Raw genomic sequence first — 13,162 nt, forward strand, 5'->3', positions numbered from 1 at the left:
CCAGCAGCTTTACGGTGGGACACAATGTCCAGTTACAGTACACATGCATACACATCTCACTTTAAAAAAAACGTTTGTGCCCCTTTGGATAGCAAAGAATGTGGATTTCCCTTACATCTTGAAAATGTAAATATAATGTATTGTGATTGTAGAAAATATTGTTTTGTTTTTGCATTGTCTGGTCAATTGAAGGATGTATAAAATAAACGCTATAAAATAAGCATACTGTAACGTATCAGTTAGATTATAACCACTGACCAATGGTAATCCTCTCCACAACAAACCATACCAGTAAGTTCCATCAGCAGTAGCCTATGTGTTGTTGCACTGCCCTCTACCGGTTAATGTTTCATTTCATGGTTTACTAAAGCCAGGTATACACTGCATAATTTTTGCCCCCGATTTTAGCTGTCCCAGACAAGTTTTTGAGATCAAAACTAAAATCCCCTTGCCAACTCTGGGAGCGCGGCCGGGGTTAGACGCAATCTGAGGGCTACCAATCTCGTCTTTGAGCAGCCCCAGACGTCCCGATATTTTCAACCAGGTTTGATTTTATCAGCAAAAAATCTGCAATGCTTGTAGTGTGAGATGTACAATGACAAGTGATCAGCAATAGCCCATGAGAGCTCGCCAGAGAAGAAGCCAGTGAAATGATTGATGTTTTGCGTCACCCAAAACGTGTAGACTCTCGAGCAGGAACGATGACTACTACAAGTATGCATTTGTACTTGACTTTAACCAAAGCCAAAATGTCAAATCGTTACAGCTCTGAAGTACACAAGCAATATTATTAAATTCAAAATGTTGGCTAGACATTTCAACACTGTCGAGCGTGAATGTCGGACTGAAAATGTTTGAGGCTGCTTTGAGCCAGACACCGTGGTATCCAACAATCCTCACAACCAAGTGAATCTTGTAGTGTGACCCCTGTCTGTGCCAGATCATTTAGTGTGCGCACCATTGCATTGTCAAGACAAAACAACCTACAGGGAAGATGGTTGTTTAATGTGAGAGGCTCAGCGATGTTAGGATTTGAAAGTCATGTAGTGTCCACCCGGCTTAAGGGATGGATCGAAATTTTAAGAATGGTTAATGGGGGAGGGTCATGCTTTTTCAATTTCAGTCAAGGGGAGGGTTTAGTATTTTTTTTAAATCTAGTCCAGGGGAGGGACATGTAATTGGTAATCAATGAAATGTAAACATTTCTCAGTCTTTTAGAATTAGTTGCTAATTAGGCTATATATGGCTGTGTGCCTGACACCTCCCCTCATCTGACTCTGCTGGGCACCCAATATCAAGTCTCAATCAAATGATCCATAAACTATAGGCTACGAACTGCATGCTCGGAGAAGCACAGCGCAAAGTTTTATTTCTAAGAGGCTGGGATGGTGTAAATACAACTAGGCTGCATTACACACGGCAATTGATATTCCAACCCTGATCCCAGGCCTGCTCTGTTCTTGCTGATCATTATGTTTTGTGCTGCCTAACCAATGGCTGTGCTGTGGAGGCCTACAGTGGCAGTTCAGGAGGGAAGTCAAAGGGTTTGTCTGTATTTTTTTAAACATGTTTTCAGTTTAAAAAGGAGAGTGCGAAGATGAGAAGGAAGACCGGAGGTCAACTTTGATACCTTGCTAATACTATGATTGACTTTATTAAAAACAATGTTCCTTGCTCATGATGTACAGTTGAAGTCGGAAGTTTACATACACCTTAGCAAACTACATTTAAACTCAGTTTCCCTCCTGCAGCAAAGCACCCCCACAACATGATGCTGCCACAACATGATGCTTCACGGTTGGGATGGTGTTCTTCGGCTTGCAATCCCCCTTTTTCCTCCAAACATAACTATGGTCATTATGGCCAAACAGTTCTATTTTTGTTTCATCAGACCAGAGGACATTTCTCCAAAAAGTATGATCTTTGTCCCCATGTGCAGTTGCAAACCATAGTCTGGCTTTTTTATGGCGGTTTTGGAGCAGTGGCTTCTTCCTTGCTGAGTGGCCTTTCAGCTTATGTTGATATAGGACTCGTTTTACTGTAGATATAGATACTTTTGTACCTGTTTCCTCCAGCATCTTTACAAGGTCCTTTGCTGCTGTTCTGGATTGATTTGCACTTTTCACACCCAAGTACGTTAATCTTCTTCTCAGACAGACCAGAGCGTGAGACATGCAGTTTCAGAAACCATTCTTCGTCCTGTAAGCATTACATAGCAACACAGGAATTTTTATAGTGCACAGAGCTGCAGGCCAGAAGGTTGTGGGATCTCCTTTATAGTAAAAGTATTGCATTCATCTATCATCGTATTTGCAGGTCCCAGAAAAAAAATGGTCTCGCGCTCTGGTCTATCTGAGAAGGGTAAATGGTAGACATTATTTATTGTCTTGGATATAGGGGATGGTCACTTGTTTTTATTCTTTAAGCATTCATGGAGGGTGTAGGTGGAATATAGTGGGCCATCCATTTTAAATTAGGTGAGGTCCGATTTTCTCCTTGTAACCCTTATGAATAACATTCACTCCTTAACTAGTTTTCTATAGTATGCAATGTTTTCTGATGGTAAGTACAGTAAGTACAGTACAGTACGCCTACTTATGTATCTGCTAACAGCTCTCCCCTATTAAGCAAATTTAACACTTTGCATGTCTGAACAACCCAGCCGTGGCACAACTTTGCATTCTTTCTTTGCAAACATAACTCCTTTCTAATCTACAGGATACACTTAAGTGGAAGAAGTCCACATGGCCTGTGGTGTGAATCATGAAGACCACACTTCTACTTTCTACATTAGGTTATTAATGGAATTTCCCCTTGTGACCATTTGACAGCTGTCACTATACACAAAGACATTTGTCAACAACACTACTCTTACATAAGACAATTGAGTGAGACAATTGACCTGTAAATACCTAAATACATTAAGGCTAATGCACTAACTCCTCTTAAACATTACTCCGTCCGGCTGCTTTGGGGTATCCTGGCCAGGAGACAACACTGATCCTAAAGGAGATCATCTGAGATCTCAGAGTAGATCACCTTATCTCTAAGGAAAGGGTTTAGCTAATGCCCTAATAACTACCCACTTGAACTGTGATACTGGCATCAAGTGGCATTGTTGGTAAAGCTTAACATTGATATGGATTCCTTATTCACAGGGGATAGATTTCCTTTATTGAAGCGTTTCATCTAGTTATTGCCTATTTTGTTTGCTATACAGCTCTTCTTTGCCTACGGCCTGTATACAAAGCTCTATGATTGAGCGTTTGTGTCAGTTGTTCTGTCAGTGAGTTTCCTCTGCTCTATTTTCCAGACCTGAAGGAGATGTGTGAGCTGTTGGGGATTGAGCAGTCTGTGCTGGAGAGGGCTTTCAGCTACCGCACCGTGGAAGCCAAGATGGAGAAGGTGTCTACCACACTCAACGTGGCCCAGGTGAGAAGATCAGCACTGTAGAGCATCACACTACTTTAGTTCTATCTATTTAAACATGAGTGTGTATATAATGTATTGTACAACGGGTGGGTCTAATCCTGAAATCTCATTGGTTAAAAGCGCTTTCCAGCCGGTGTCTATTCTACAAGTTACCACTGGCTAAAGCTATGACATTAAAATGCTTAATTACTCCGTTCCATCTGACTATGCAATCCACTGTCTCATCAGCCCAGGCAGGGAAGTTATAAACTTGATCTCCACTATAAAAAGCATCTAGACATTATCTCACATTCCTTTTAGGCTAAAATGTAGTTTTCAACAGCTGAGATTTGTATAAACCTTGCCGTCTGTCTCTCCGAAATTAGCAACATAGTTTCATAGTAATGAACGTGTAGGGGTCAGGAGGAGACAGACAGGCAGGCAGTGTTTCTCAGCCAGTCGAAATCATGAAACAGCTGGCCTAATGTTTAAGGATTTATATACAAAGAAATATCAATTGAATAAAGGTAAAACAAAACAAAGTGCAGCTAGTTTGCAGTCTTTCCAACATCAGTTTGAAGTTATTGTGTTGTGCTCTCTCATCAGATGAGCTAGGCATTTTCGATGTCGGCCCTAACAACACCTGTGCTAATTTATCCTCCGAACACTGGCTTCTCAGGCGTTATCGCTTCATTAATGTATGCCACTTTTATCACCACACAGTACAGTGCGTGGGAGTGCATTGATTTTATGTATTTATTTTAGTAATATATATATTTTTGCAATCTTTTTTTGCCAACTTACAAAAAAACATATGTAGACAAAATCAATAAACAACTTAACGTTTACATTCATACAATGTAATCCCACATGTTCCCATTGTATCCACACCCAGTGTTGGTTCTAATACTAGACTCTACCCCATATGACACTGCATTGATTTTAGTGTGTATATTTGTTCCCTGTGGGACTTGAACCCACAACCTTGACTTTGCTAACGCCATGCCCTCACCAACTGAGCCAAACAAGACCACCTGTCATCAGTGTATAGCAACACATTTACTTTCATGCACTGACAGACTAAGTCCCAGGGGATGTTTCACACTACAGTTGTGGGTGGATGAGAGGATTATTTCCCTTTGACTTAATTCTCTGGCTAGCTTACTTCCTATCCCCATCCACTGTATATGGAAACATGTCCATTATGGATGAGGATTTGGTGAATTCTCCCCTGGAAATTGCAGAAATAGGCCAGGTTTTGGAGGTTAGTGAGTTCAGGCAGTCAGGCACATTCATGTTTAGGATAAACATATAGGAATATAAGCTAGTTTCCTCTCCTTATGCTGGAGGTTTGAGTTCAGGCAACATTCAGTTGGTGATGAGAAGAAGAATGTCAGGGGCTAGTCCTCTCTCTAGTCCTCTCCCTCGTCCTCTCTCTAGTTCTCTCCCTCGTCCTCTCTCTAGTCCTCTCCCTCGTCCTCTCTCTAGTCCTCTCCCTCGTCCTCTCTCTAGTCCTCTCCCTCGTCCTCTCTCTAGTCCTCTCCTCGTCCTCTCTCTAGTCCTCTCCCTCGTCCTCTCTCTAGTCCTCTCCCTCGTCCTCTCTCTAGTCCTCTCCCTCGTCCTCTCTCTAGTCCCCTCTCCCTCTAGTCCCTCTCCCTCTAGTCCTCTCCTCGTCCTCTCTCTAGTCTCCCCTCTCTCGTCCTCTCTCTAGTCCTCTCCCCCGTCCTCTCTCTAGTCCTCTCCCTCGTCCTCCTCTCTCTAGTCCTCTCCTCGTCCTCTCTCTAGTCCTCTCCCTCGTCCTCTCTCTAGTCCTCCTCTCTCTAGTCCTCTCGTCCCCTCGTCCCTCTCTCTCTAGTCCTCTCCCTCGTCCTCTCTCTAGTCCTCTCCCTCGTCCTCTCTCTAGTCCTCTCTCTAGTCCTCTCTCTAGTCCTCTCTCTAGTCCTCTCTCTAGTCCTCTCTCTAGTCCTCTCTCTCGTCCTCTCTCTCGTCCTCTCTCTAGTCCTCTCGTCCTCTCTCTAGTCCTCTCCTCGTCCTCTAGTCCTCTCTCTAGTCCTCTCTCTAGTCCTCCTCTAGTCCCTCGTCCTCTCTAGTCCTCCCTCTCTCTAGTCCTCTCTCTAGTCCTCTCTCTAGTCCTCTCTCTAGTCCTCGTCCTCTCTCTAGTCCTCTCTCTCGTCCTCTCTCTCGTCCTCTCTCTCGTCCTCTCTCTCGTCCTCTCTCTAGTTCTCTCCCTGTTCTCCACAAAAGCAGCTTAAGAAGGGTAGTATGAAGGGATGAGCTTCGCTCCTCCTGAAGTGTGATTTTTAAACATCCCTGGCAGTTTTCTGGTAGACTGGTCCCAGATCTGTTTGTGCTGTGTTTCCATCTCCTAAGTTGCTGTGAAAATGACCATAGGAGTTGACAAGACAGCACAAACAGATCTGGGACCAGGCTACAGATCTGACTCCTTGAAACTGGGACACCCTCCCCTGGTGGTACTGTGTGCTTTCTCTTATCTTCACAAACATCCGGCCAGATGGCGTAAACAGAAGGGTATATAAAGGCCAGGCTGAGACAATAAATCAGAGCACATTGGTTTGTGCCCTTGGAGGAACTATCGAACTAAAGGATCACCAGCTCATCCATAGCACATCACCAGTCCAAGCATCACCTCCTAGAAGTGTTTGTTTGTTAGGGAGGTTATGCCTGGTCCTGTCCATGTCACAGCGCTCTGTCACTGCAAGTTCACCTCTTCCGGTTTGCGTGTGTGTGTTTTCTTAAGGAATGACAGCTTTTCTCTACTCCAGTGTGGCTATATGCCAGCAGATGAGCCTCCATAACTATAGGGATGCTATTCGGCCCACGCTAGGACACACCTCCTCAGACAGCTCAATGTATAATTCTGTTCCCTTGTGGATGGTTGGAATGAGAAACATTCTACAGCTGTAATTACAGCTCGACTGTAACTTCACATCCATAACAACTGATCTATCCCTGTCCCAGTTGAATGCCACACTACTACAAGCATTTACCAGAGATATTTACTACAGCTATATTTCTCTGTGCATGAGAGCACTGAAATCTACTGAACAAAATGTGAAGTTTTGTCACAACACAATGCCATAGATGTCAACTTTTGAGGGAGCGTGTAATTGGCACGATAACTGCAGGAATGTCCACCAGAGCTGTTTCCAGATAATTTCATGTTAATCTACCATAACCCGCCTTTAACAGTTTAAGTTCAAATTTTCCCCGATGCCTTGAGAAGGATGAAATCATAACTTGAAGGCAGAACTCTGTGTGTCAGAGTGAGCAATGAGCTGTCGCCCACTCTTGGCTATGATGTGTGTGTGACCCAAGGGTCAATATGTGGAAAAAATCAAGGGGGCTGAATGCTTCCTGAAGGCACTGTATACTAAGCCCTCATTTGTGATTTGCTAGGCTTACTATGCCCGTGATGCCCTGGCCAAAAACCTCTACAGCCGTCTGTTCAGCTGGCTGGTCACCAGGATCAATGAAAGCATCAAGGTAGGTCTGGTCTCATTAAACGAGCCAGATTTGTCAACTATTATTCTATAAGCCATTGACTGTGAAGATATAAGCCCTACCAAAGTAGATTTAATGAGTGTCAGTAAGACAGGACTATCATTTTATATGCATTTTTTATACTTTCTATTTCTCCTCTCAGGCTCAGGCCAAAACACGCCACAAGGTGATGGGAGTCCTGGACATCTATGGTTTTGAAATATTTGAGGTAAGAGTAATGGCTCAGTTTGGCAAATGGGTCCCTGGCCTAAATGGACGGAAATACCTCACACGACCACTCACCCATGAGCAGAAGCATATTGTTTGCCTAAAGAACGTGTGTGGTTTCATGAGATTATACATTTGACATAAACAACTAGCAACTAAACTTCCATAGTCCAGTGTGTCTTTTTAAGTTGATCTCAAGTTCATGTACATAATGTGCCTGACTGTTCCCCACTCATTGTGAAGTCGTTCCATTCCTCTCTACTGAATGTTGTTGTGTCTGGGCCGACAGGATGGAGTAAGTACACCTGCCGAGAGTGTGCAGTGTGCATGCTGCGATCTATCTTCTAGTCTTAATTCAGATCCTCATCTATTACAGGACTTCCATTGTGTTTTTTGTGGTGGGATATGAAGGAGTTCTGGTGCATCTTAAGTGAAGGAGAGGACATTCAATAGACATTCAGAGCTACACTCTTTCTGAAGAGTGTATGAAGTAGCCTGGTCCCAGATCAGTTTGTGCTGTCTTGTCAACTCCTATAGTCCTCGTCATGCCAAGTGTTTGGCAAGGCTGCAAAAACAGATCTGAGACCAGGTTATGTATGAACACTCTCCTTCTGTTGCCATGTGTGGCCTGCTTTTCCTGACCAAAGGTGTCCAGCACACCCTTCGCCCCATATTGATGCTGTTCTAACCCGCTGTAACCTAAGCAATTGGAGTGATATTGTTTCCTAACCCAACCAACGCTGATGCTGTTTGCCAAGTAGGGTTGATTGCAATGAAAAACTAACTGGTCATCTTAATTAATAGGAAAAGGGGTTAATTTTCATAATTTGGGTTTTGAAATGCTTAACAAACTGTCTTTCATATACTCACTGTTCAACACCTTTGAAACAAGTTTATGATTAACACTGAAGCTTTACCGAGGTTAGTTTACATGTATTCATGATAAGAAACACATGTAGGATTTTATGATCAGGCAGCTATTTGTCTTATTGTCCAAAGACACTGTCCTTTGTTTGTTCAAGAGTAGTTGTAAAGCAATGAGGAATGTCACCAAGGAATAGAAAGTTCTAGACCCGTTCTGCTTGGTTGGTTGCCTAGATTGGTAGCTAGCATTGCCTCAGTTTTATAGTAGATCAGTTACCACAGTAGTTCAGAGAGAAAATAGATTATCTCCGTTTGTTTGGAAAGAGACATTTTCTTTGTTGGCGTGACATTGCAGTGAAGGAATGTAGCTCGAACAATTATGGAGCCAGCCCGGGTCTGTTTGGCATTATCTTAGTGTGATCCAACAAGTGGGACAAAGGGGAAGAAGGACCCCGGAAGTGTCCCGAAAGCTTATTGAACGGCTGCATGACAACACAGAAACAGATGGGGTCATTTCACAGTGGCAGGCAGATGAGAGAGTACTGAATGTGGTGCCATATGGTACCCTGCTGTTTGCATCTGGACAGCCTAAATGTGGCCTAATGACCGAACATGAGTCGAAATGGTATCTATGGGTGTTCTCCTCTACAGGACAACAGCTTTGAACAGTTCATCATCAACTACTGCAACGAGAAGCTTCAGCAGATCTTCATCGAACTGACGCTCCGTGAAGAGCAGGAGGAGTACGTAAGAGAGGTAAGGAACGGTTCCCCGTTTCCCTTACTGGGGACAACAGGGCTGTAGAGCACACTGTATCAAAACGTGTAGAAACAGAATAAAAATGAGTGTTACTTATTGCACCACGCAGTACAGGTGGTCCCTCACTTTTTCAGTCTAGTTTCTTAAGTTTGGTGTCTAATGAACATGACCCAATCTACTGGCATCCACAGAGGAGGGAGTTGCCCCATAAAGCCATCCACCTTACACCGTTCACCCACAACCATAGCACCCTCTGCCCCCCTGACACCTCTACACGCTAACAGGTCCATTTGTAGTTTGAGCCAGGCCTGTCAACCAGTGTTCTAGTACGTCTGGGCTGTGATGTTGACCATGCCTATATCACGCTGTTTTGTCCAGTCGCTCCCGTTCACTTCATGTTTCTCTTGCTCTTTCACTCTTTTCTTTTCTCTCTGCCTCTGTACCCCATTGCACTTCCTCCATGTTCTATTGTCCACCTCATTTATCGTTCTAGTCCTCTCTCTCCCTCAACCTTCTCTCCTGCTTTCTTCACCTCTCTTTCCATATTCCTCTCCTGTCCTATCCTCTCCTGTCCTCTCCTGTCCTGTCCTGTCCTCTCCTGTCCTCGCCTCTCCTCTCCTCTCTGGGTTTGGGGACTGAAGTGATCCTTCACTCCAGCAGGGGTAAACATACTTCTTTCCCTGGGGCTCAGGCCTCTGTTTGCTTTCAGAGCTCTAAGTATGTGAGTGCTGCTCCCTTGACCTCCCCTCCATGATATTCCATTGCCTGGCCTCGCTCCACATCAGTGCATGGGAAAATACTACACTGTGGGAGACGGGAGGGATGCAGAATCCGGATGCAGAATCCGCATCCCCACATGGCTAACCCAGCCCCGCCGCCAAACCTGGTCTCCCTGTCTGTCACACAGACCAAGTCGGCCAGAACCACCAGTTACTAGCCCTGACATGTCATAGCGCTCCAAAGCCCAACCCAAGCCCTGTGGTTCGGCACCATTTTTAATGTTGTCCAAACAGGCACGCTCTTTCAGAAACATGATGTGCTCTTGAGTCTTGTGCTATTATTGAAGTGTATATAAATGTGTATACATTGAATAGAAAATATATTTTAAGGACTCTTACTGTTTAAACCCCAAGCTACAGCTGTGTTAAACCAGCAACAGCAGATCTGACTGAATGTGTTTGGTCAGTCAGGCCAGACAAATGTTTTAGATACTATCAGATATGGTGAACTGCTTAAAAGAAAATTCCACCCAAAACTATCTTTTAGTATTTGTTTCAGTAATCCATTGTTGATATAGTCCCAAAATGTTTTGCTTGTCAGCAATCAAGTTTTCTATATATACACACTACCGTTCAAAAGTTTGGGGTCACTTAGAAATGTCCTGGTTTTCCTGATATTCCTGGAATATCTACATAGGCGTACAGAGCCCCATTATCAGCAATCATCACTCCTGTGTTCCAACGCCACGTTGTGTTAGCTAATCCAAGTTTATAATTTTAAAAGGCTAATTGATCATTAGAAAACCCTTTTGCAATCATGTTAATAACCCAGCTGAAAACTGCTGTTCTGATTGAAGAAGCAATAAAACATCTTTAGTTGAGTATCTGGAGCATCAGCATTTGGGGGTTCGATTACAGGCTCAAATTGGCCAGAAACAAAGAAATTTCTTCTGAAACTTGTCAGTCTATTCTTGTTCTGAGAAATGAAGACTATTCCATGTACGAGAAAAGATCTCCTACAACGCTTTGTACTACTCCCTTCACAGAACAGCGTCAATCAGAATAGGTAAAGGAGTGGGAGGCCCCGGTGCACAACTGAGCAAGATGACAAGTACATTATAGAGTGTGTAGTTTGAGAAACGGATGCCTCACAAGTCCTCAACTGGCAGCTTCATTAAATAGTACCCGCAAAACACCAGTCTCAATGTCAACAGTGAAGAGGCAACTCCGGGATGCTGGCCTTCTAGGCAGAGTTGCGAAGAAAAAGTCAAATTTCAGACTAGCCAATAAATATAAAAGATGAAGATGGGCAAAATAACACAGACACTGGACAGAGATATGGCTTTTCTTTGCAACTCTGCCTAGAAGGCCAGCATCGCGGAGTTGCCTCTTCACTGTTAACGTTGAGACTGGTCTTTTGCGGGTACTATTTGGTTGCAGATAATGGGCCTCTGTATGCCTATGTAGATATTCCAGCTACAATAGTCATTCACAACATTAACAATGTCTGCACTGTATTTCTGATCAATTTGTTATTTTAACGTACAAAAGTTTAGGGTCACTTAGAAATGTCCTTGTTTTTGAAATAAAAGTTTTTGATTTTTTTTTGTACGGTAGTGTATATATAACTTTCACGTTATAGAAATACAGCCGGTATGATGCATTTTGATTCTCTGTTCTGTAAGTTGTTGACTAAATAGAGCCCCACCGTTGAGGTGTCATAATACCCCTAAAACCTAGCGGTCAAACAGGGAAATGGTTCCATTTGTTTTTTTTCTAACATTAGACATGCAAGACTACACATCCCTGCAAGCTCCTGCATGTCATCTCTAGCTGATACCTTTGCTAACAGGTATTGTGTCAATTTAAAACTTACACAAGACAGTTCACAGAATTGTCCACTTAAAGAAATCTAGCAAATTAATGAATTACTACTTTTAGCTAACAATATGTAGTTTGCCTTGTAGTTTGCCTTTGCCTTGATTCGTTCGTCTCGTCCAGAATCATGAAATTTGTAGTTCTTTATGATAGCCGCGTTAGCAGCTAATTAGTATTTCAATTTTGGGGGGGTAAATACAAGCAAATATATTGATAAAAATAATCTTGTCCTAGAGAGATTTACACAGTTATCAGAACATCACGCCAGGATAAGCCTACACAGAACAGCACTTATTTGAAGGTTTTCTAAAATCCCTTATGGGGAAAAATGAATGGTGGATAAACGATTGGAACCATTTCCGTGTGTGACCGCTAGGTTATATGGGTATTATGACTCGTACTGTGGTACTCTATGGCCCATTGGTTAGCTGCCTGTCCGAGAGTCTTGAAGGTCAGTGGGTTTATCTCTTAAGCCACTCAGGTCTGTATAAGTAAGTCTTGGTTGAGGTCAGGATTACACTACAGGACAATGCTTTGTTAGAAAGCTCAAGACATAAGTGAAAGTTAGTGGAGAAAAAGAGAAAATAGTAACCTGTTTGTAAACTCTTGGTCTCTGTTTGTGACAGGGCATTGAATGGACCAACATTGAGTATTTCAACAACGCCATTATCTGTGACCTCATTGAGAATGTAAGTTGGTCTCCCTCAATGTCATCTGATTCTTGTAAAGCAAAACAAAGCAATTTCACAATAATCATGAATAATTACCTTGAAACAATTTTCCATGATATACACATGGTTTATCGCTAATGACCAGACATGATTACCTCAAACATGGGTTAACTTTGGGCTGTAATCACAGTTGACTCTGTTTAGAACAATTATTATACTGTATCGTACATTTAGAGTTTATTTTGAAAATTGTATTCTCAGAATAATATGTTAAGAGGAATGTGTTATAATAATCCCACTCTCTCCTCTCCTTCTCTGTTGCAGAACCAGAATGGTATCCTGGCCATGTTGGATGAGGAATGTCTCAGGCCAGGCACAGTGACTGATGACACCTTCCTAGACAAGCTCAACACTATCTGTGCTGAGCACCAGCATTTTGAGAGTCGCCTCAGCAAGAACTCCAAGTTCCTGACAGACCACAGCTTGCCTCACAGCTGCTTCCGCATCCAACACTACGCTGGGAAAGTAGGGAGGAGAAACACACTTTACATATACTGGGAGACTGTGTGGGACCCAGGGTTGGGGTCAATTCCATTTCAATTCAGGAAGTGAACTGAAATTTCCAAGTCCAATTTTAGGTTTATTTCCTGACTTGACTGAATTTAAATGGATAAATAAACCCCATCACTGGTGGGACCTGAATTAAACTGAATCATAGACATGTATAACCTCGATATGACACTGGTAATCACTGGCGAGGAGAAAAGATAGGATCAATACTGATTATAGTCACACGAGCAGAGTGGAGAGGAGCGTGCAGATTGGGGTAAGAGCATTACCTGGAGTGCATCACATGCAGTGATTGTAAAAAATTAAAAAATATCAGTAATGCAGAGGTTTTCCTTGACACATGATGGACCAGAATAGCCTAGAATATATCCTGCTTTAAAGACACTCTGGGTAAATAGACTTATAATCCCCATTTGGTCAACATCCCCCAACAAACAGTGCTGCATTTGTATTAATCGGATTCAATCCATGGCAAGTATTTCCTCAGGATGAGTTTAGGATTGACAGTAAAGTACTACTACTCCTCCTCTCTCTGGGTTGTCGTTCTTTTTATGGGGCAAT

The 13,162-nt window shown here is 42.9% G+C and overlaps 1 protein-coding gene across 1 annotated transcript in view; it reads left to right on the forward strand.

Annotated features, from left to right (window-relative positions):
- Positions 1-13,162, forward strand: part of LOC135547572 (unconventional myosin-Ib-like) — a 146,889-nt gene that overhangs the window by 111,420 nt on the left and 22,307 nt on the right. The window contains 6 exon segments of the mRNA XM_064976687.1: positions 3,314-3,432; positions 6,829-6,915; positions 7,076-7,141; positions 8,656-8,760; positions 11,987-12,049; positions 12,356-12,556. Coding sequence (XP_064832759.1) covers positions 3,314-3,432; positions 6,829-6,915; positions 7,076-7,141; positions 8,656-8,760; positions 11,987-12,049; positions 12,356-12,556 — 641 coding nt within the window.

Source organism: Oncorhynchus masou, chromosome 10 (assembly GCF_036934945.1).
Source record: "Oncorhynchus masou masou isolate Uvic2021 chromosome 10, UVic_Omas_1.1, whole genome shotgun sequence".
Lineage (NCBI taxonomy): Eukaryota > Metazoa > Chordata > Actinopteri > Salmoniformes > Salmonidae > Oncorhynchus > Oncorhynchus masou.